We start from the raw sequence: 23,600 nt of genomic DNA on the forward strand, positions 1-23,600 counted from the left end.
CCCCTTCCCCAAACAGGTGCGGACTTTATTACCATTTTGGAGAGCGATGCTTCTAAGCCCTTTATGGGGAACAATGACTTAACCATGTGGCTGGGGGAGAAGTTGGGCTTCTATACGGACTTTGGGCCAAGCACCAGAGATCACACTTGGGGGTGAGCGGACCTTGGGGATTAATGCTGAGCAGAGTCCCGAAGGGTAGGGAGCAGTGGCTTGGGATGGGAAGCTGAGACTGTCCCGTGACTGCCGCTCTGTGATGCATCTGGGAGGGAGATGCTGACGCTACGCATTGTCATGAATGTTCACAGTGGCTTCCCAGGGCTGGAGGTCACTGGGTCTTTACCTAGGCCAGCCCAGCAATGCTGGAGGGGAGTCCCTGTGCCAGGCCTGTCTCATATTCTCAGGTAGCTTAGACTCTAGTGCAGATGGCCAGGACACAGTGGCCTTCCACACCAACTTCTTCACGCCTGGATTCCAACAACGGGAAATTGAAAATATCTGAGAAATTCTAGAATGTTCCCAAGACTGGGGCTAGAGAGATGGCTATCAGTTTAAGAGCACTTGTTGCACAATCATCGGGACCTCAGTTCAGATCCTAGCACACACGTAGCAAGCTGGGCATCTCTGCAAATACCAGGACTCCAGGCCTGAGGGATCTGCCTCCCTCTTTTGGCCTCTGTGAGCACAGACAGGTGCACCCACACACGTATATGTGCATGAGCACACACACACACACACACACACACAGAAAAGACAATAAAGTCTTCAAAAAGCAAAAAAGTTCCCCAAAAATTAAGCCTTGAATTTGCCACTCATTAAGTACTTCATTTAATATGTGGGAATGAATGGATGTGTAGGTATTAAATTACACGCTATAAATAATCTAGAGGTGGTTGGACACACTCAGGAAGACATGTAGAGATTGTGTGTAAGTGAGACACAATTTTACGTAAGACACTTAATCATTTGACATGTCTATGTTGTGGACATCATGGAGCCAGTCCTCTGTGGACACTGAAGGACAGCTATAAACAGTTTCACAAAGAAATCAACGACCATCTGAGATCGTGCTATGTATTACATATGAAGAAAACCAGCAGCTCCGAGAGAGAGTGGGTGGGCGGGTAGCGGCCGTGAGATGTTACAGTAACAACACGAGTAAAATGGTCTTTTCATCTTGCCAATGCTACCTTTTTCCTGTCTTCATGGCATTTACTGAAACCCGCTTGGTATTGTGATTAGTGATACAGTAAGACAGGCTAAATCGGAAAAGGCAACGACCTATCAAGCCAGCTTCCATAGATGTCTGTCACTTTCCTGCTCCGAGTGCCCCTCAGTGGATGCCAGTCACGTGACATGACATCTTAGTGCATATCCTGCATCTCATCTCTTGATAGGCTGCTCTGTTTTTCATTCTCCTACAGGATTATGGCGCTGTCCCGGTACCCAATTGTGAGATCGGAGCATCACCTTCTTCCGTCGCCAGAGGGCGAGATTGCACCAGCCATAACTCTGACTGTTAACGTCTCCAACAAACTGGTGGACTTCGTGGTGACGCATTTTGGGAATCACGAGTGGGTTTCTTTGGTTTACTTAATATTGTAGAAATGATAGGAGGCATTATTAAAATATTACCTTGATTTTTTTTTGGTTTTTTTTTTTTTTTTTTTTTTTTTGGTTTTTTGAGACAGGGTTTCTCTGTGGTTTTGGAGCCTGTCCTGGAACTAGTTCTTGTAGACCAGGCTGGTCTCGAACTCACAGAGATCTGCCTGCCTCTGCCTCCCGAGTGCTGGGATTAAAGGCGTGCGCCACCACCGCCCGGCTACCTTGATTTTTTTTATGTAACATTCTGACTTTCTACTCCTTTAAAGAAACACTAGATTATTTTTTCCACGTTGCTGGTTGTACATGCACTTGAGACGCAGACAGTCTGTAGAGATGGCTGTGCAAAACATGACTGCCACTTGTGTAGTAGCTCTCTGTAGATGTGTGACTGTGTTTAGTCCTCGAGCTGTATAGGTAAAGGGCCATAGTGGCCTCATTTTACACATGAAGACATGAGGTGGACGGAGGTTAGGTGATGTGACAGTCAGAGTCACACAACAGGAAGATGTCAGAACCAAGTCAGAGGTCACAAGTGCTTGGAAGTGCATGTTAAATCAGAGTGCAGGAAAAAAAAAGACACCCCTGTCCTTACAGGGTTATTGGGAGCTGAGGGCTCTAAGTGACATTCCTTTCTTTTCTCGTGTTTTCAGAAACAGCTGACAGGCAACGCTGCTATCCACACACATTCACTCCACTAGGTCCTGTCTTCCAGGCTCCTTCAGTAGGATTGCTCCACACTCTCGGATCCTGGTGATCGCCCTACATCTTGCTCTGTCCCTCTAACACGCATCAGCTATCTTTCCATGGAATGCTGCTGGGTTGTAATGGCAGCAGCTCAGGCCTGTAGTCTTAGCACTCATGAAGTAAAGACAGGTAGATTTCTGAGTTTGAGGCCAGCCTGGTCTACAGAGTAAGTTCCAGGACAACCAGGGCTACACAGAGGAAACCCTGTCTTGGGTAGGGATGGGGGGGGAGAAGGAAGAAGGAAGGAAGAAAGGAAGGAAGGAAGGAAGGAGGGAGGGAGGGAGGGAGGGAGGAAGGAAGGAAGGAAGGAAGGAAAGACTTGTTTACTTACAGATTTGTTCCTTGCTCCTATCTGTGACTAAACATGGAATATATATTTCATATACATATTTCCCAATGTCCTTTGCCTTCTATTTTCTAGGCAGATTTAGCCAATGAGAGGTACAAGTTGGGAAGACAAGAAAAGGAAGAAGCCAGGATATTTCTCACCATTCTCTGTGCTTTTTCTGGTGTCTCCGGCAGCAGCCGAGTCTCCTCTGTGGCTGCAGTTCCTTCCTGGATGGCCCCAGCTCCATCATGGAAGACCCTTTCTGACTGACTCTGTGTGTCACCTCTGCCTGTCCCTCCTCTGCTGCAGAGCTAGTGATAGGGTCTCATCACTGCTGCCGACCTCTGATTGCATCACTGGTCCCTGACTGGCTTCTCATCACTTGAGGAACCAATTCCCTATATTAAATTCACGTTGTTTGAAAGTCCTGGGGTGCCTCTATTTTCCTGGTAGGTCAAATAAATATTGCTTTTCTCTGAGACAGTAGACCCCTAAACAGCTTAATGTACTTGCCTACTTATCTGTTTCATGCCTTTAGTAATTAGTATATTACTAGCAAGATGCTCAGTCAGTTATTTGGGCAAGAGAGCAGAGGAGACATTCAGAAAGTCAAAGTAACAGTGTCAGGGGTCTGGAGAGGTAGCCCTGAGTTTAAGAGCACTGGCCCTTCTTCCAGAGATCCTGAGTTCAATTTCCAGCAACCATATTGTGGCTCATAACCATATATAATGAGATCTGGTGTCCTCTTCTGGCCTGCAGGCAGTCATACAGGTAGAACGCTATATACCTAATAAATAAATAAATCTTTTTTTTTTTTTTAAAGTAACAGTGTGAGTTACACAAGCCTGGGCTGTTCTGTGAAGGTTACAACTCTCCCTGAGTTCAAGGTCAGCCTGGTCTACGGAGCGAGTTCCAGGACGGTCAGAGTTACAGAAAGAAGCCCTGTCTCAAAACCAACAAAACAAAACAATCAAAAAGAACAAATAACCAAAAAAAAAAAAATCCACAATGCCAACTCATGGCGATAAAATTAGTTTATTGGCAGTGATCCTGTCGACCAGGTCTCACCGCCACCCTTTCCTCTTTCGCTTGTGCATTGATTCATACTTGCAGTGCTGGAGAGTAAGCTCAGGCCTGCGTGCACGTGAGGAAAATGCTCTTCCTTGATGAGCTGCATCTTCACCCTGCTGTGACTTATTAATAGTGAAGAAAACCTGAACCCATCCTGTATTTGGTCTAGCTTAAGGATTTGTTTTATCTATGTGCCAGCTCCTGTGAGTGGGGACATGCGCAAAAGCGTGAGTGTCTGAGGAAGCCAGAAGAGGGTGAAAGATGTCTTGACTCTAAAGTCAGAGGTGGTTGGGAGCTGGCTGATGTGGATGGTGGGAACCAAATCCCATGCCTCTGCAGCAACAGCAGGTCCTCCTAAGTGCTAGGCCATCTCGTCAGCCCCAGCAAAGATATTAATGTTTAAATCCACTTGACTCAGTGGTTTCTGAAGAAAGTTTTTTTTTCTTAGTCAATAGTGTGCCAAGCCTAGTTTGAAGTGCTGATCTATGTCCTGTTCATTGTAAAAATTCAGACCTTTTCCCAACAGAAATTTCTCTGCTGTTGTAACTTGTTTGAGGATATTTGTGTGTGGGGGGGGATTTGCTACCTGCTTTTTTAAAAATTGTTTTACACACATAATGAAGAGGCTCCTTTTTGCATCTTTTCTTTCTTTCTTTCTTTTTTTTTTTTTAGAGATGACCTTGACAGGAAACTACAAGCTATTGCAGTTTCAAAACTACTGAAAAATTGCTCGAACCAAGTAATATTTCTGGGCTACATCACTTCAGAACCTGGTTCTAGAGATTACCTACAGCTCACGGAGCATGGCAACGTGAAGGTGACACAGTTTTAATACAGTTTCTGCTCTGCTAATTTAAATGCTTCTTTATTCTTATATGCTTGAAAAATCCAACCCCCAAAATTCAAAGTGTTGTGTGTGTGTGTGCCATTGGAGGTCACAGTATTCTGAGACATCAGTAAGAATACCACAGACCCAGTGAGATGTTATTGTGACTGTCCTTAGAAAATAAAATCCAGCACACTCCAGGGTCACTCACTGAACCTGGAGCTTATGGAATAGACCCTGGAATCTGCTTGTATGTGTTTTCCCGGGGCTAGAATGACAAGCATGTGCCAACTATGTGCAGTTTTTTATATGTGTGCTGGGGATCTGAAGCCTGGTTTGTGTGGCAGGCACTTTTCCAACTGAGTCGCCTTCCCAGCACCCTAACGACTTAATATATGCTTCTTCTTCTTCTTCTTCTTCTTCTTCTTCTTCTTCTTCTTCTTATTATTATTATTATTATTATTATTATTATTATTATTATTATTATTATTTGTGTGCTTATTGCACACAAAAAAGCACTGCACAGCCTACTGCTTTGCTCACTGGTCTGCACTGTGGAAGGGCTCAGTGAGGACAGCTCACTTGTGCTTCATACAGGGCCAGTGAGTTGCTTCCTGGGTACTGCAGGATTTCCTGTGTAGAGGGTTGATAAGCAATGCTTTGGCTCTGGAGTATGGCTCCTACTCCCAGGCTAACTGGACTTCCTCCCTTCATAGTGGCTGGGCTCCAGAGTAAACAAGGGGAGAGCCTGTGTTGTCTTCTAGGCCTTGAGCTCCCACATGGCACAGTGTTACTTCTGCAAACCCCACTCCTTGACTCGAGGAGTGTCAAAGACATCAGTAAGAATACCACAGGCCCAGTGAGATGCTATTGTGCCTGTACTTAGAGAATAAAATCCAGCACACTGTGAAAGTTAGTTCCAAGGCTGTGAGTAAAAGCCGGAATAGGATATCAGAAAGAGTGACTTCCAGGTCACACAAAGCCTTACCATGCATTTCCAGGTCTAAAACATGGACAGAATCAAGTGCTCAGAAAGTAATGTACAAACCAAACACACAAGAGACTGCTCCAGGCACCAGAATATGACACACATTAGTTCAGAGTAAGGACACAACTGCTGAGCTTGATTAGGCTCAGTAGAGATCTCTGACCTTCTTTGTTTTGCTTTGCACCTCATGTCTGGAGATGTCTGTAGAGAAGCGGCTAATTTTACTACTCTAACTATCCTTAGAATGTAGCACGGGCGAGGCGGTAATAAGGGTTTTGGCAGATGATAAGAACTCAAATGCTAGTGGTAAGGACGAGAGAGAAGCATGTCTCTTGGTGGAGTATCAGCACTGGTGGGACACTCACTCTTTGTTATCCAGAATTGTAATTTCTCTAATGTGATTTTACTCAATCAGGCCTCTGCTGCCATGGCTTTTGTTGCTGGGTGCCACCTCTCACCCCTGTAGTCCGATCAAGTAAAACAACATCCATGTTCTATTTGGGACTATAGAAAAAGAGCTAAAGAAGAGGCTATGAGTGTATGTACATTATCTCTAAATTTAAACTCCAGGAAGGTGACTCTTATGTTTTTATATGATCATACTTCACTGTATAGAACACCGGATGTAGGGTAATTCATCTTTATAGACAGAAGTTTCTGTCCTGCCTGATCCTGCAGTCATTCAGTCCCCACAAAACACACAGAGGCTTATATTAATTATAAACTGTTTGGCCTGTTAGCTTAGGCTTATTTTAACTAGCTCTTACAACTTAAATTAGCTCATAATTCTTTTCTATGTTAGCCATGTGGCTTGGTACCTTTTATCAGTTAGGGATTCTCATCTTGATTCCTCTGCATCTGGCTGGTGACTGACTCTCCTTTTCCTCTTCCCAGAATTTTCTTAGTGTGGTTACCCTGCCTATACTTCCTGCCTGGCTACTGGCCAATCAATGTTTTATTAAACTAGTATGAGTGACAAATCTTTACCGTTTACAAGAGCATTTCCCACAATACATCTTAATGAATATATATATATATGTGTGTGTGTGTGTGTGTGTGTATGTATGTATGTATGTATATATATATATATATATATATAGAGAGAGAGAGAGAGAGAGAGAGCTACACAGAGAGATAGCTCTTTGGAAGAAGGGTAACATTGGGAGATATGTCAGTCTCTGTATTCATGAAGTAGGCAGAAGTAGAGTCAATGTATTCTTTACTTTGGCTGTGATGGTGCTATTTATTGTAGAGAAGACATGAAGAAAAACAGGATTGCAAAGGGGATGAACTCAGCTTTGGGCTGAGTTTGAGGCATGTGCATGGCCTAGTGGAGATGTTCAAAGGACAAGAGGATAGATAGACCTTGGGTCCTCGAGTTTAACTAGGAGTAGAGATAAGGATCAAGTGTACTGGCAATCCTTCAGTCCACAGGCATGGGTGACCTTCCTTGAGGAATTCAAGAGGGGCGGAAGGAGGTCACAGAAAGCTGCCGCTATAGCTTTGGTTTGTGGCACTACAGAATGCCTGGTTCTGGGTAGTTTATGAAGAAAACATTCGCTTACCTTGTAGTTTGGAGGCTGACATTATACAGTTAGGAAGCTCTGTCTGTTCAGCCTCCGGTGAAGGCAATCCCTCTGTGTCATAACACAATGGATAAAAGGTAGAGGAAATGGCCCCAGGAAGAGAGGGACAAGTGCAGCTCATTCTGTGACAACTGGCTCTAGTCTCTGTGAGACCAGCCTTAACCCCTCTGAAGGAGGCGTCAAAGACTTGCCCACTTTCTACAAGGCCCCGACCTACTAATTTCCCACACCTCAACATGGCCATAATGGAGTCCAGGCTCCCATTCCAGGACAGATATTATGGGGTGGTGAGGGAGAGAAGAGAAGCCACCAATCTCAGGTGTAGTGGCATTTCAGACTGCCTGAAGATCAGAGAGTAAAACAGCCCCACTGCTCAGCCTTACAGACCAGGTTATAGGAACACACACCTTTAATCCCAGTAGCACACTAGTTGCCATAAAAATTGGGTGGTACATGCCTTTAATCCCAGTAGTGCATGCCTTTAATCCCGGCCCTAGAGAAGATTATAAAATGGGAGGAAACAGCTCTCAACACACAGTCGCATTCTGAGATTCTTGGAAGCTGAGGTAGAAGCCAGTGGATGACTACTTTGCTTCATGTTGAACCCCAGTTTCTGACCCTGAGTTTTTATTAATCGTGTTTCACTCAGGAAAGAGCCCAGAGAGCTGAGAGGAATCAAAGGAAACCCTATGGGTTGGAATCACAGGGTTTTCAGTTCTCTGTGTGAGACATGGGTGCAAACATTAGCTCTTCTGCTTTCCATATTGACTTTCCATATATGGTTAAAAGCTGTTTTGATTGGTAATGGATGCTGATATTACTTTCTACAAGTTAGTTAATGTATAGAGGAATTAAAATCATATATGCTTGGATGAACAGATTTTCTCTTTAAGAAATAAGTAATTAAATTCTCTAGTCTTAAAATTTTACAGCATCATATGAAATGTAATAAAGTAAAATAACAGCTAAACAGACTCATAGCTGGTTAGTTCTGTTAGCTAAATGACTAAATTATTAATCTCTTTCCCAAGGCAAACAGAACACTACTTCTTGTATTTATTTGCTTTTTATAGTTATTAAAAATTTTAAACCCAATTCCTGATATTTATTTACACTTTCTTTTGTGTACAAACGATGTGTATACTATAAACAGTAATTAAGATTAGCATCCAGGTGCCCATCATGTAGCAAATAAAAATCATAAATGGTGCCACATTTTTTTAGTAATATAAAATGTATTTTAAGTTAAATTTAGAGGTGGTAAGAAATCAAGGATTTTTTTATTTATAGGCTTTTGAAAAGAAGGAAGTGGAGATTTCTTCTTTCAGCCACAAATCTCCATATTTATAGGTTTTTTCCCCCAATACATTATAGAAAAAAATTCCCATCTCCTTCTCTAATGAAAAATGAACCTGATTTCAAGCCTTCAACATCAAAAGACTCTCAATTGCTCCTGAATATGTTTTTTTCCATGATTCGATTTAGTAAATACAGACCAAACACTGGCCCAGCCCCAGGCTTCGTGCTGAGAACCAGACAGCTGAAGATCCACAGATGAGCCCCTCTGCACAGGGAGATGAGGGAGGGGACAACCAAGCCACTGTGGCATTTGGCTGCAGCTGGTGTGCAGAGACTGGGTACTGGTGTAGAGGCTCCTGGTTCTGCTGGGGTGACAAAAGCTGCCGGAGGTGAGACCACAGTGCAACCGCCGACCTACCATCATCCTGTGTAGTCGCTGTGTTTCCGGCATCTGGTGCAGAAGTAGAGCGCACAGTAACTATTCAAAACCATCTCTAAAGGGAATGAGTAGTTCATGCATGAAGGATCAGTAGGAGGAGGATGAGAAAATGATCTGCACTCTAGTTCAGGTTTCTGCTTTCTTTCCTTCCTCCTTCCTTCCTTCTTCCTCCCTCCCTTCCTCCTTTTTCTCCTCCTTCCTTCCTCCCTCCCCCTCCTTCCTTCCCTTCCTCCCTCCCTTCTTCCTTTTTTCCTCCCTCTTCCTTCCTTTCTTCCTCCTTTTCTTTTTTCCTCCTTTCTCCCTCCCTCCCTTTTTCCTCCCTCCCTCCCTCCCTCCCTCCCTCCTTCCTTCCTTCCTTCCTTCCTCCATTTTCCTCTCTCCCTCCCTCCCTTCCCTTTTTCTTTTTCTTTTCATCTTTTTGGGCCATTCCGAATAGAGCATTGCTTTCTGTTTTAAGCATTCTCCTCTCTGCTCTCGAACAGGATATTGACAGCTCAGATCAAGACAGATGGTGTGAATACATCATGTATCGTGGCCTGATCAGGTGAGCAAGGGCATTTTTTTTTTAAATCTATGAATTCTAGGGTGCAAAGTGTGATGGAAGCAACTAATTTTCGCTGTTTTTATAAATGTTGATTGTGTTGGTTACATTATTTAACAGTTTGGACATTTAATAGTTTAAGAAGGCAGAAATAAACTGGCAATGGTGGCACATGCCTTTAATCCGGGCACTTGGGAGGCAGAGGCCGGCAGATCTGTGAGTTCAAGGCCAACCTGCCTGGTCTTCAAAGAAAGCTCCAGGATGGCCTGGGCTGTAACACAGAGAAACCCTGTCTTGAAAAACAAAAATAAAAACAAAACAAAACAAACAAAAAGAAGGCAGAAATAGTTAATCAAACTTAGTGATATCATAAGGGCATTGTAAACTTAAACACACAGTGTATAATTAATGCACAGTAAGAATGGTGCCCTTGGGAGGTACCCCTTCTGACAGAGGAACCAGAGAGTGCGGCGGTCCTGACACGGGGAGGGAAGTCACACTAGGGAAGGCGCCCTATGTGTGGGGGTTGGAAGTGGATGAGGTAGTGGGTGACTCTTGTCATGGTGGGGAGGGGGCAGATCTTGTAAGGTTCCGTGGACCTTATTAAGGGCTTTGGATATAAGCATAATGGTGACGTTGTTGGCCCTTGGACAACTCACCTGGGTGGTTCACATACCTACTGAAGGAAGTCCAGGAAGCCATTCAGGGGCTATAAGGGTCATTCTGGTTACAGTGCTGATTCAAAGACGCTCCAGCCATTACCCAGAGAGCAGCTGGAGGGCTGGCCTGACTACTGTTTCCGTTTCCAAAGGGCTGTGTAGAAGAACACGCTGCGTCATAAAACATTTCATATCTAAGATTGGCAGCACGGCTGCTTGTTTCGTTCTTCATTTGTCATAGGGATATCAGAATTCTAGAAAACCAGCTCTGATATGGACTGAATAGGTTCAACAGTGTCTCGCCATCACCCAGTTCACTGCCCTGCACTGCATAGGCATAAATAATAATCGCACAGCAATGGGAGCCTCCGTGCCTCAGGGGGTTATTCATATGGTCACATCCATATCTTCAAGGACTTCAGGAATGTCTTTGAAGGTCACAACTATGAAACAGGCTAGAACTTTAATCTTAGAGATTTGGAGAATAAATAGCTCCGATTTATCTGAGACAGTGCTTCAGGATTACCAGGAGCTATAGTTCCGAGCTTAGCCCGAAGCCTTAGCCCCTGTGACAGTTTAGATCCTCCACCGGATGGGGCTGCAACTCTTGTCCCTGTCTGTCGTGGAAAGGCGGGCTATCTCCACCCACCCTGGCTCTTTGTTTCTGTTTTGTAGGTATGGACAGCTCTAAGCCTTCCCCTCAGCCCACTCTGGCCGGAGCCCCCTTTCTTTAACTTTCCGCTAGTCTCTCCGCTTCAGCTTTCAGCAGCCACCACAGATCTCTGCCTCAACCCGTCTAACGGATTCCCCTTTCTCTCATCTCCTCTTGGAGAGGAATTGTAGTCCTCATAAGTGTGTGCAAGGAAGGGTTTTTGTCATCCGCTTCCCCTCTCTCCCCGGTTCACCAGCTTTCGCATCCCCTCTTCAGTCCTGTGCTGTAGATTCCCCAAATACCACACACAGTTCTGCCTCAGAGCCTTTGCCTTTCTTATCCCTTCCCCTACAACACCCTCACTCTCCCGTCAGTCTTCCTTGCCCCTTAAGGTTCAGTGGCTTGTTCCAATGCTAGTAAAAGAGGTACTTTCAGCGCATGCTCTGTGAGGCGTCTATCTCTACTAAATTGGCCCTCCTTACTCTCCGTACCTCTCTGTACTTTCCCGTGGGACTTATCTGCCGCCACCCGATAGATTTTATACATACGCACTTGTTTAATTTGTCCTCCAACTAGAGCAAAGGGTCAGTGAGAGCAAGGGCGTCCTTCCTTTTACCTCTTGCTTGCCACCCCCAAACCTAAAATGCTTCTGTGTAAATTTACTTCATCAAACCCGCAAGCGAGTGAAAATGATGCAGATATTCTTTTTGGAAGAGGCACACGAACTCTAAATGAAGGAAGACGAACTCTTTGGTGCTGTGATTTCTCCATCCTCCTGTCTGAGAACTTCACTATGAACTGTTTGGATAATCCCTATAAACTGTATTGACTTTTCCAGAGAACTGAAAGCCCTAAGCCAAACAGGATGTGAAAAGTTTTTCAGACATATAAAATCCTTGATTTTAGACTAGTAACTGTGCCTAGACATCTGCATGTGGTGTTTGCATTTTGAAAGGTAAGAAACTTTAAGCATGCATACCTGTCATTCTGAAAAAAATCCTGTTATTAACTTAAAGCATAATTATATGGGGAGCGCTCTGTGTAGAGAGAACATCCATCCGAGTACAAACTAAAGCGGGATTGCTAAGTGGAGTTAATTAAAACTGTACATATTCCTTACTCATTTACCATGCTATGAAAACAATATTTATGTTAATATTTAGGGTAATACATCAAGTTAATTCCAATCATGATACAGAAAGCCAAGGTAGAAATGAGAAACTAGCTTGATACAGAAGGTGCTAGGCATAGAGTTCACTAATTTTGGTTGGGCCTTTGCTCTACACATCAGAGGGTTTTTTTTTTTTTTGGTTGGGTTTTTTGGGTTTGTTTGTTTGTTTGTTTTTCAAGATAAGATTTCTCAATGTAGCTGGAACTTCATCTGTAGACCAGGCTGGCCTAGAACTCAGAGATCTGCCTGCCTCTGTCTCCTGGGTACTGGGATTAAAGGTGTACACCACCACTGCCCTGCAAAGAACTGGTGTGTTTTTTGTTCTTTTCTGTTTTGTTTTCAAAGACAGGGTTTTTCTGTGTAGCCCTGGCTGTCCTAGAACTCTCTCTGTAGACCAGACTGGTCTTGAACTCAGCTCCACCTGCCTCTGCCCGCCAAGTGCTGGAACTAAAGGCACGTGACACTCCGTCAGAGTATTTGTATAATGAGATTTTTTTTACAAACTGTTCCCATTTCTGCTCCAGGTTGGGTTATGCAAGAATCTCTCATGCAGAACTGAGTGACTCTGAGATTCAGATGGCCAAGTTCAGGATCCCGGATGATCCTGCCAATTACAGAGACAACCAGAGAGTGGTCATAGACCACAGAGGACTTCCCAAGAGCATTCATTTCAACCCCAGGTGAGTGGGTGAGCACCGTTCTCACTGGAGACGGCAGATACAAGCTGCCACATGCCCCTGCGGAGTCCAGATATCAACTCATGTACGCTCAAAATTGTGGTAGATTCTAGAGGCTCGTTTCAAGGAACTCATGATAAGATTATAATCTTTGCCTTCCGGGATGAAGAAATGTGTTGTAGCTCTAGCCTCAGGGAAAATGTCCCATTCTTGTCATTATTACTACTACTCCCACTACTGTGATCATTGCCAGCATCACCACCCACTGCTACCATCCTCAACATCACCATTATCACTGCCATCATCATCATCATCATCATCGGTAGCATGACTGTGATGGTGAATACTTGAGTGTTCCCATATTCCAGCTCTGTTCCAGACTCCTTAAGGGTTCCCTCAATTTAACTCATTTGGTCTTTAACTGCTGTTACCAACGTTTTATTGAGGAGGAAGCTCAGGCTGAGGAATGCACTGCATTTGGTTAAATGACTAGCGGGTGGCAGAGCTGTGGAGTAAGGATGCCCTTAGCACCGCAGGGTTACAGTGTTTCTAGCCGGCTGCACCTTCCCGTCAGCCGGAGAGCCTTTGAAAACGGCACTGTTTAGTCTTGCCCCAGATCAACTCATTAGGACTCCCTGGGAGGATGCTTGGGTTGGGGCCATAAACAGCTCTTCCTGGGTTATTCTAACGGGCAGTTCACACTGGGACTGTACACTGTGGGTGATCCCCTTACCTCGCAGGTATTATCCCATGAAAGAGATATTGAATTTCATTTTGCTTAGTTTTTCATAGTGGTTATCTAAGAGATCTGTTTGTAGCCAAGCTTACGATCTGAAGCGTGGGCTCTAATCAGTGCCGCGGTGGATGGTGAGACGGCGCTTCCATGCCGATCAGCCCACGGAGAATACCCTTGACATTGTATCATTGTAGATTTCTACCGCACTCGCTCACAGCTGCGACAATTTCTCAGACTTTGCCAGGGATGACACTACACTTCATTTGATTTGTTTACTTCCTTGTACTTCCTCGGAGGACTGGCCCAGAGTGTAGTGATTAAGGCAAGGAGAGGGAAAGCCAGCTTGGCTTTGTTACTGTGTTTCTCTCCTGCTGGGGACGAAAGGGGAAAGTGATGGTGGAGCCGGCCTCTCTGATCTGTGGAGCGGCTGTAGAAAATACCCAGCTGCATATTGTTAGCCCAGCACTGGTTTCAACTTCAAAGTATAATTCCCAGGATGGAGAGATGGCTCGGAGGTTAAGAGCAGTGGCCGCTCTTTTAGAGGTCCTGTTCAATTCCCAGCAACCACATGGTGGCGCACAGCCACCTGTAATGAGATCTGGTGCCCTCTTCTGGTGGGCAGGTGTACATGCAGGCAAAAACACTACATATTAAATAATAACATTTTTGTTTAAATAGTGTAATTCGCACTGAATATGTGTCACTTTCAGAACGTGTGTCTTAGTTAGGGTTTCTAGTGCTGGGATGGAACACATGGACCAAAAGCAAGTTAGGGAGGAAAGGGTTTGTTTGGTTTATGTTTCCACATGACAGTTCATCACCAAAGGAAGTGAGGACAGGAACTCAAGCATGGCAGGAGCCTGGAGGCAGGAGCTGATGCAGAGCATAGCAGGGTGCTGCTTACTGGCTTGCTCCCCATGACTTGTTCAGTCTGCTTTCTTATAGCACCCAGGGCCACCAAGTCAGGAATGGCTCCCACTGCAATGAACTGGGTTCTCCCATTTGAGTCATTAATTAAGAAAATGCCCTACATACTTGCTTGCCGTCCGATATAATGGAGGCATTTTCTCAAATAAGGCTCCCATCTCTTCAATGATTGTAGTCCCTATCAAGTTGACATAAAACTAACTAGTGTGGGGGTCCATTTTTTTTTTACTGAATGAGATGACTTCTTAAATGGAAAATAAAAATTTTAGCCAGAAAAGATTTTCTTGTTTCTTTATTCTTCGTATACCAGGAGTGTGGCAAGAGACCAATAAACTATTTTTGGCAAACCACAACTGCAGATTGAGCCAAGACAGTCGTGGCTGAGCCAGGTCTATTTTCTTTCTCAGTTACAAAAATAATGAAGGTGTTGGGGGAAGCTCGCCTTCATTACAAAATCGTGCTCAAGACACTTAATATATATTCTCTCAGTAGTCTTAAATATTCACTGTGTCATTATTAACTCTGGTCACGATGCCTTTGAGAAGTAGGACTGAAATCATGTCCTTTGACCTGTGTCTTCTCCCAGTCAGCCCCAGGCAGCCAATGTTACTGTTCTCGCTGCTTCTGCAAGTATAACTTTTAAAAAAGATCTATATGTAGTGCCAAAAACAAACTAAAATAACAAGGCAGGCCGTGGTGGCACAGGCCTTTAATCCCAGTACTCAGAGGCAGAGGCAGAGGCAGGAGGATCTCTTGAAGTTTGAGGCCAGCGTGGTCTACAGAACAAGTTCCAGGACAGCCAGGGTCACACAGATAAACCCTGTCTTGAAGAAGAAAAAAAAAAACTAAAACAAAAACAAAAGAAAACACCAAAAGTTCTCCACATAATCGAGACCATGCTTTTTCATGCTCACACTCTCTCTCCCCCAACCTCTTTCTCCTGAGGCTCAAACTGGGATTGACACAGTCCAGACCAGCACTCGGCCAACAAGCCTCACCTCAAGTCCCTGGTTTGTTTTTCTCATTTCTTTCCAAAACAGGGTCTCACTATGTAGCTCAGGCTGACCTTGAACTTGCTCTACAATCCAGGCTGGTTTTAAACCGACAATTCTCCTGTTTTCCAAAGGCTGAGATGACAGCTGAGCCCCGGATGTCCAGTTAGTTCCCTGGTCATACAGCCTGTAAATTCATCCATGGTGCTGCAGACACAGCCATTCCTTCTTTTCTTTTCTTTTTTTTTCCCTTTGGATTTTCAAGACTGGGTTTCTCTGTAGCTTTGGAGCCTTTCCTGGAACTAGCTCTTGTAGTCCAGGCTGGCCCCAAACCGCCTCCTGCATGCTGGGATTAAAGGCATGTGCCACCGTCGTCCGCCCTAGTTCCTTCTTTTCAAAAGCTGAATAATATCCCAGTGTGTGTGGACACAACTCAGCCTTGTGTGCATCACTCCTAATTCCCCAGGAGCTGTTCTTAGTCTATGAAATAGTTCCTCACTAGCCTGTAGTTCACCAATTAGGCTAAACTGGTTGGCCGGCCTGCCCTGCCATCTGCCTGAACCCTTCTCTGCAGCACCTAGGTGGCAAGCGCATGCCACCACACCTGACTTTTGAAATGTGGGTCCTAGGAATCAAACTCAGGTCTCCATGCTAACCCAGCAAGCATTTCACTGACTGAGGTATCTCCACAGAACCCTTTAAATTCAACTTTGAAGTTAGCATATGAAATGATGGGTTCCATTATGGCATTTTCAAATATATGTCTGTCATTACACTTAGTTCCTATTCATCATTTACCTCTTTTAACTCATCCTGCTACCTTTTAACTCTCCTTCCCCCAGCCAGTGGGATGCCTGTCACACGCATTCATCACCATCTCTTCCTTACCTCCTCACCCTCCTCAACATCTCACCTCTCCTCTCATGCTCCCCTTTATAACTTTAATCACACACACGCATGCACACGCACGCACACATGCACACACGTGGAAGCACATTTCCATCTCTAGTCCACACATTAAGCATGTGGCATCGGTCTTCCTGAGTCTGGTTTATTTTGTTTAACGTAATGATTTTCAGTTACATCTGCTTCTCTGCAGGTGATGTCAGTTTTTCTCTGTGACTGAATGAAATTCCTGTGTGTGCACCATCTTTTTTTCTTTCTTTAGCCACTCCTAGGTTGAAGGCCATCGAGGTAGGCTCCATTTCCTAGCAATTGTGACTAGAGAGGAAAGAAACTTGGCTGTGCAGGGGTCTCTATGGACAGTCCATCTATAGCCTTTTGGGTAGATACCCAGGAATGGTATGGCGGGGTCACAGGGTAGCTCCAGCTTTAGCATTTTGGAAAGGCTGCACCCTAATTTTTTCCATAACGACTATACATGTTTGCACTCCCTCCAAGAGAACAGAAGTACCTTCTTTCCCCACATCCTCACCAGCGTTTGTTTCCATGGTAACAGACATTCTGATTGGGATAAGATGGAATCTCTAGTTTTAATTTTCATTTCCCATGTGATTAAGGGTATTGAATACTTTTTCAAATATTTATTGACCTTCTGTGTTTATTGTCCTTCTCTTGAGGCCTGTCTATTTATTTGATTAGCCCACTTATTGATTGGATGGTTTTCGATGTTTAAATTCTGCAGTTCTTTGGGTGCTCTGAATCTTAGTTACCTGATGGATGTGTGGTGGGAAAAGAATTTTTTTTTCAAGTTCTGAATTTTTTTTTCTTCAGATTCTCCGTACTCTGGTGATGGCTTCACTTTGGGCACAATCTCTGAGTTTCATGTGCCTCCACTCTGGTTGTTTATGACAATCGAGCCCTTGTCAGAGAGCACCTGTATCTTGACATGCTTACCCGTGTTCTCCTCCAGCAGTTTCAAAGTTTCCAGCTTTCATTCAGGCCTCCAGTTGATTCTGAATCGATCCTAGGGCAAAGTGAGGCTCCAGTTTTCTTCTTGCACACATGGAGATTCACTTTTTCCGGACCATTTGTTGAACAGACTGGTTTCCCCCGTGTATCTTTTTTTTTTTTTTTTTTTTTTTTTTTTTTTTGGAAACCTTGTTGAAGATGATGCGGCTGTAGCTGGGTGGGTTGATTTCTGCATCCTATGTTCTATTTCACTGGTTTACATGTTTGTTTCTGTCCAAGTACTAAACAGTTTCTGGGGGGAAAAGTTAAAAACAAAGAATAAATGGACACAAAAAGAAAAAGGTTAAAGATTGCCCAATAATGAGAAATGTGCAAACAAAATCAAATGAACGAATGAAAGGAACTAAAATACAAAATCATTAAAGTTTTTTGAAAAGATTTCTTAATTTTATTTTATGCGCAAGTGTTTTCCTACATATATGTGTGTGAACCATCTATGTGCTGTTGTCTATGGAGGTCCTATGAGTACAGGGCCCCCAGAGCTGGAGTTAAGGATGGCTGTGAATTCTTGCTCTCTGGGGGACCGGCCTCCAACAGCACAGGGCTCAGAATGAATTCATAGCATTGGCAGATACTCGGCTTTTTTTGCTGAGGGAGTTAAGGGAAAAATCACTTACACACTCTCTTCATGGTTTGCTCCAAACCTTTTCTTATTCTTCATTTGTATTCTCTGTTCCTTTTCTCTTTCTTGTTGTTTTCCTACCTCTAACTCTCTCATTCCTGATGGTTTCCATTTAGCCCATTCTAACTCTCTCTAACTCTCTCTCTATTCTTTCCCTTATAGCTTACATACCCCAGCAAAATCTTCCAGGCAATATAAATATTACAATGTAGTTACATGCTGTTTTTCAAGTGAATGATTATGACTACAAAACAAACAGTAAAGAACAGCATGCTTTTTATATCCCTTACATGATTAAACATTTTCACATTACAGGTGAAAAACAAGTCATCCCAAGAACCCATGTACATTCATACCCAAGCAACTTGTTATAGATTAACTGTGTGGATAAGCGAGGTATTCAGCTAATGATATTTTAGGCTGCTTTGTTCTTGTTCCCTTACAGAGTTCCCCACACAGCTGTGTGCCTTTTTAAACCTTTAGCTTGTCTTCTTGGGTTTTTCACCTCAAAGCCATCCTTAAGTTATTTTCAAAGCTTTGTTTCAGCTGTGATGCACTCCAAAACCTGCGACTACATCTCCCAACATTAAGGTTAAAAGAATTTAAGCTAGCTGCGCTACTGGTACTCAGTTGTTTTTCTTGGTCTCTAACCTAAGCCACAGTCTATACGGCTCCTCAATAGAAACTCATGTGTTGTATCTGGGTGACACTTCCTTGTTTATATTTTTAATCTTCAAAACTCTATTTAAACTAACATTATTATTATCAGCGTAGGAAGTACAGCTTAGGAAGAAATCACCTTCATAATAATCCACAGGTAAAATGCCCTGTAGAATGGGATGTCTCCATGAGGTAAACACACCACATTATATGTCGTATTTCCATTTTAACTCACATTAATATTTTAATTTTTTTCATTTTTATTACTCTTTTGAATCATTGGTCATTTGTGAGTAGATTGTTTTAATAATTTCTCCACATTTGTGAATTCTGAAATTTTACCTCTGGATATTGTCTTCCAGTTTCATATTACTGTGTTTAGAAAGGATGGTTGATATGGTTCAAGTGTTCTTAAGCTTACTAAGATTTGTGTGTGTGTGTGTGTGTGCCCGACCAAAAAGCCATCTAGAGAATGTTCCATGTGTGAGTTTGAAAAGGATGTTTAATCTGTTACCTTAATTGAATATATATATATCTGTTGAGTTCATTTTGCCTTAGTACAGTGTTGAATCTGCTTTGTCCAGCGTCTGTTGCTGAAAATAGCTATTGAATTCCTCTTCTATTAATGTCTTCTTTTATAGCATCCCTTTTTATGCTTAGGCACCCTGAGTATCCATATACTCACAATCGTTACCTTCCACTGATGAACTGAGTTCCTTATTGTTACATAGTGACCTTCTTTGTCTCTTGCGACAGTATTTGATTTAAAGTCTATTGTATCGTCTATAAGTATAGCCACTCTGTTCACTCTTAGTTGTCATTTGAATGGAGCATCTTTGCAGCTCTTCACTTACAGCCCGCATATGCTATTAAAGATAAATTGAGTCGTACAGGCAGCTTATAGTTGGATCTAAAAGAACAAAACAAAACAAAAAAACCTCACTTGATTGCAAACTGTTTCATGGACAGAAAATGTGATCCATTTACATTTAGAGTAATTGATAAATAAGAACTCACAGTTGCCATTAAACAATAGTTTTTTTGGTTGCTTTGTGGTTTTTTATTTTCTTCTTCTTCTGGTGTCTTCCTTTTTTTACTAGATTTATCTACTGAAGATTCTTCTTTGTAGTTACATGAGCTTACACAAAACATAACTCTGCTAAGACCATATCTACCCTTTCCCCCTCCCTTCCAATACTTCTCTCTTCCCATCACTTTTCCCTCCCCTCCCCATTTCTTTTTTCTCTTTCTTCCTTTCTTTCTTCCTTTCTTTCTTTCTTTCTTTCTTTCTTTCTTTCTTTCTTTCTTTCTTTCTTTCTTTCTTTCTTTTATTGGTTTTCTGAGACAGTGTTTCGCTGTAGCTTTGGAGCCTGTCCCGGAACTCACTTTGTAGACTGAGCAGGCCTCGAACTCACAGAGATCCGCCTGCTTCTGCCTCCTGAGTTCTGGGATTAAAGGTGTGCGCCACAACCACCTGGCTCTTTCTAGTACTAGAGTTCTTTAACCTTTGCAAAGGTATTTTTGCATGTGGATAGTCGTTTAAACTGATGTTTCTATGAGGGAATGAGCCTTGGAAAGCCTTACTCTGTCATCTTGCTGACCTCATATTTGTATATATTTATATACCATGTAATAATGTAGATCATTAATTCTTAATAAATGTAGGAAAATATATAATAATCTATCTATTCTTTATGTCCCTTGACACATTTTTTCTTACTTTCTGAGGATTTAGTTGTAGGTGAAGAACCACAGAATCAAAGATTCTGCAAAATTATACCATCTTCACTCTCACCTTAAGGTGGTGAAGTGAACAGACTCCTGCCGTCTGCAGCACAGAGACTAACTGGTTGGCATGGCTGCCAAGGTAGTGAAGACAGTCCCTGGCCTCACTGTGGTGGTCTTTGCTCTCCGTACCCTGAGTATTATGTCCCTTCCACCAAGGCTGTGTAGTTAGTGATCCTTCGGGGAAGCAAAGGGAATCTGCAACACTTGTGGGCAATTTAGAAGCTCTGAGCCAAGACAGGTTTCGTATAAGCACAAACGCATGAGGATAAAACCTCCGGTGCCTACCAGGCAGATAGTGTTCAAGCCCAGGAAGAGAAAAAACTCCCATGTTTCCCCAGCAGCATTATCAACTGATGGTCCCTGAACGTTTGTGCTTTGGAAATGCTCTGTTTTGGGGGAGAGTGGGTTGAAGTTAAGATGTCAACCCGCCTTTCCCACAAATCCTTTGTAATTCCTCTTTCATCTGATTCATTACTTGCTGTTTTATGGATTGATCTTATCAATACTCATGCTGTGATAAGTAGACCAAAGTACTGTACTTATGGTTGAAATTCTCCGTAAGAACACCCTGCTTTCTGCACACTTTTCCCATGTCGCTTATTTCTCTTTTAGATTTGGCTCCTACAAAGAAGGACACAATCATGAAAACAACCATCGTTTCCACATGAACACTCCCAAATACTTCGTCTGAACCCTTTTAGGCAAGGAGTCGTCGTCGTTGGCTGGGGGAAGTTTGTAACAGCTCAAAGAAGAGTTGAATGAGAATGGCAGGGTACACGCGATGGACCTCAGGACTTAGAAAGGGTGACATCATGCAGTGGGAATCCCATCAATTTATAAGCCATGCTGCTTAATAAAGGCATCTCTCTGAGTTACTTTTATTAAAAAGAACTGTGTGTGATAATATAAGAAAATTAAGCTCAGGGCTGGAACTGGAGCTCAGGTGGTAGAGTGCTTGCTTGCCTGGTGTGCATGGGTCTCTAGGTTCAGTTCCCAGCATGGCCAGAGATAAAGGCATCAGGATGAGGGGAAAAAGAAATCACTAACTTGTGATTGTTTTAATGACACTTGGCCTAGGGAAGCTGGATCAGCGGGTAAAGTGCTTGGTGTGTAAGCGTGAGGACCTGATTGGATCCCAGCACCATGTAAAATACGAGGTGTGGCACCATGACTACATATTCCCCATGGTGGGGAATGAGAGAGACAGGTCTGGGGGGAGCAATCCCCCATAATCCCAGTGCTGGGGAGTGACAGAAAGACAGGCCCTGGGGGAGCACTCCTCTGTATTCCCAGTGCTGGGGAGTGACAGAGAGACAGGCCCTGGGGGAGCACTCCTCCATATTCCCAGTGCTGGGGAGTGACAGAGAGACAGGCCCTGGGGGAGCACTCCTCCATATTCCCAGTGCTGGGGAGTGACAGAGAGACAGGCCCTGGGGGAGCACTCCTCCATATTCCCAGTGCTGGGGAGTGACAGAGAGACAGGCCCTGGGGGAGCACTCCTCCATATTCCCAGTGCTGGGGAGTGACAGAGAGACAGGCCCTGGAGGATCACTCCTCCATAATCCCAGTCCTGGGAAGTGACAGACAGACAGGTCCTTGGGCGGGGACTGGTCACTAACCAGCCAATCTAGCCAGTCACTGAGAACTAGCCTCAGTGACAGACCTTGTCTCAAGAAAGTCGAGGGCCTGAGAGATGACTCAGTGGTTGAGAGCAGTGGTTACTCTTTCAAAGGACCTGGGCTCTCAGCACCTACATAGTAGCTCACATTTTTCTGTAATTCCCGTTCCAGGGGATCTGACACTCTCACACAGACATACATGCAGGCAAAACACCAATCTACATAAAATAAAAAAAAAATTAAAAACCCAAAATGTTAAAATAAATAAAGTGGAGAGTGATAGAGGAAGACACTTAAGGTCAACTTCTGGTGTCAACACACACACACACACATCTACAAAATACACACACATACACACATGCACATACCTACATATATACACACATACATACACACATGTACACACATGCATACACATGTCTTACTGGTATAGATAAAATAATTTTATTTTTATCAATAATCTTAGGAGAAACATAATATGTATCAAATTATTTCTCCAGTGTTTTCAGATACACTCTACAGCAAACAAAGAGTGAGCATAAACCACTATCAAAAGAAACAACAGACAGGAGAAACAGACCTGCTGACGCTTCCAATATGGGATTTATCAGTCCAGACTAAAGCAACTACAATTCCCAGGAAGAAGACATGCTTGAAAGTTTTGGCAAGGGACTAAAAGTATAAAGACTGACCTAACAGATTGGAGCAGAGAGAAAAATAAATCCCAGAACTCAAAAAAAAAGGGGAGGGGGATGCAAATTGAAATGATTTAACATCAGAACAAACAAATAGTTGAAGGAAATTTGTGAAGTGGAAGATAGGTCAGAAAACAAAAGCAAAACAAAACAAAACCCCACTGTCAGAGGTAGAGAGCCAAAACTCAATACAAATTCAAATATACTGTTTAATATCAACAAAGACAATACCCTTCTTGTTGTAGAAGGAGCTGTGGGCTGGCCTGGGAGCTGCGGGCTGTGTTCCTGCCACCCGGCTCCCAGCTGCCAGCTAGCTTATGCCCCGAAATAACAACACACAAACTGTATTCTTTTAAACACTGCCTGGCCCATTATATCTAGCCTCTTCTCGGCTAACTCTCGCACCTGGACTAGCCCATTTCTAATAATGTGTGTAGCACCCCAAGGTGCGCTTACCGGCAAGATTCTAGCCTACGTCCATCCTGGGTCAGAGCTTCATGGCGTCTGCCCCAGAGAGCAGAGCTATTGAGTCTGAGCTCACTTCCTCTTCCTCCCAACATTCTGTTCTGTTTACTCCACCCACCTGTGTTCTAACCTATGAGGGCCAAGCAGTTTCTTTATTTTTTAACCAATGACCTTCCTCCATTATCTTGTCTCTACTAGGACACATATTAACTGCTCCACTGATGCTCTTATGTAACAGGTGTGCTCTGTCTGAGTCAAGCCCACAGTTATAGCCACACAGAGTGTGTAACACTAGTGTTATACAGTCTTCCTTAACTCATGCCCAGTATTCCAGTGCCTCTACCCAGCATTGTTCACTGCTGCTGGCTGCTGCTGGATTCCAGGGTAAGATAATGGCCCTGGGGGTTGGGGAGAGGTGTGGCTGGCCCGTTGCAGACCCTTTGTAGCACTGGTATTGCACTACTGTGGAGATGGAGACACCAGTTTTGTAGTGAATTGTGTAGCTGACATTCTGGGAAACTGCTCATGGCTGCTTTGGGGCCAATGGGACAGTGACTGAGATCTCTGACTACTGTCATCTG

General features: G+C 43.6%; 1 protein-coding gene across 1 annotated transcript in view; it reads left to right on the forward strand.

Moving 5' to 3' along the window:
* Positions 1 to 21,097, forward strand: part of Cwh43 (cell wall biogenesis 43 C-terminal homolog) — a 41,779-nt gene extending 20,682 nt beyond the window's left edge. The window contains exons 11-16 of the mRNA XM_057772435.1: positions 17 to 152; positions 1,422 to 1,571; positions 4,418 to 4,562; positions 9,366 to 9,427; positions 12,431 to 12,586; positions 20,853 to 21,097. Of these exons, the coding sequence (XP_057628418.1) occupies positions 17 to 152; positions 1,422 to 1,571; positions 4,418 to 4,562; positions 9,366 to 9,427; positions 12,431 to 12,586; positions 20,853 to 20,931 (728 nt within the window). The 3' untranslated portion in view covers positions 20,932 to 21,097. The remainder of the gene's footprint in view (positions 1 to 16; positions 153 to 1,421; positions 1,572 to 4,417; positions 4,563 to 9,365; positions 9,428 to 12,430; positions 12,587 to 20,852) is intronic.
* The last annotated feature ends 2,503 nt before the right edge of the window (positions 21,098 to 23,600 follow it).

This window comes from Chionomys nivalis, chromosome 6 (genome assembly GCF_950005125.1).
Source record: "Chionomys nivalis chromosome 6, mChiNiv1.1, whole genome shotgun sequence".
Lineage (NCBI taxonomy): Eukaryota > Metazoa > Chordata > Mammalia > Rodentia > Cricetidae > Chionomys > Chionomys nivalis.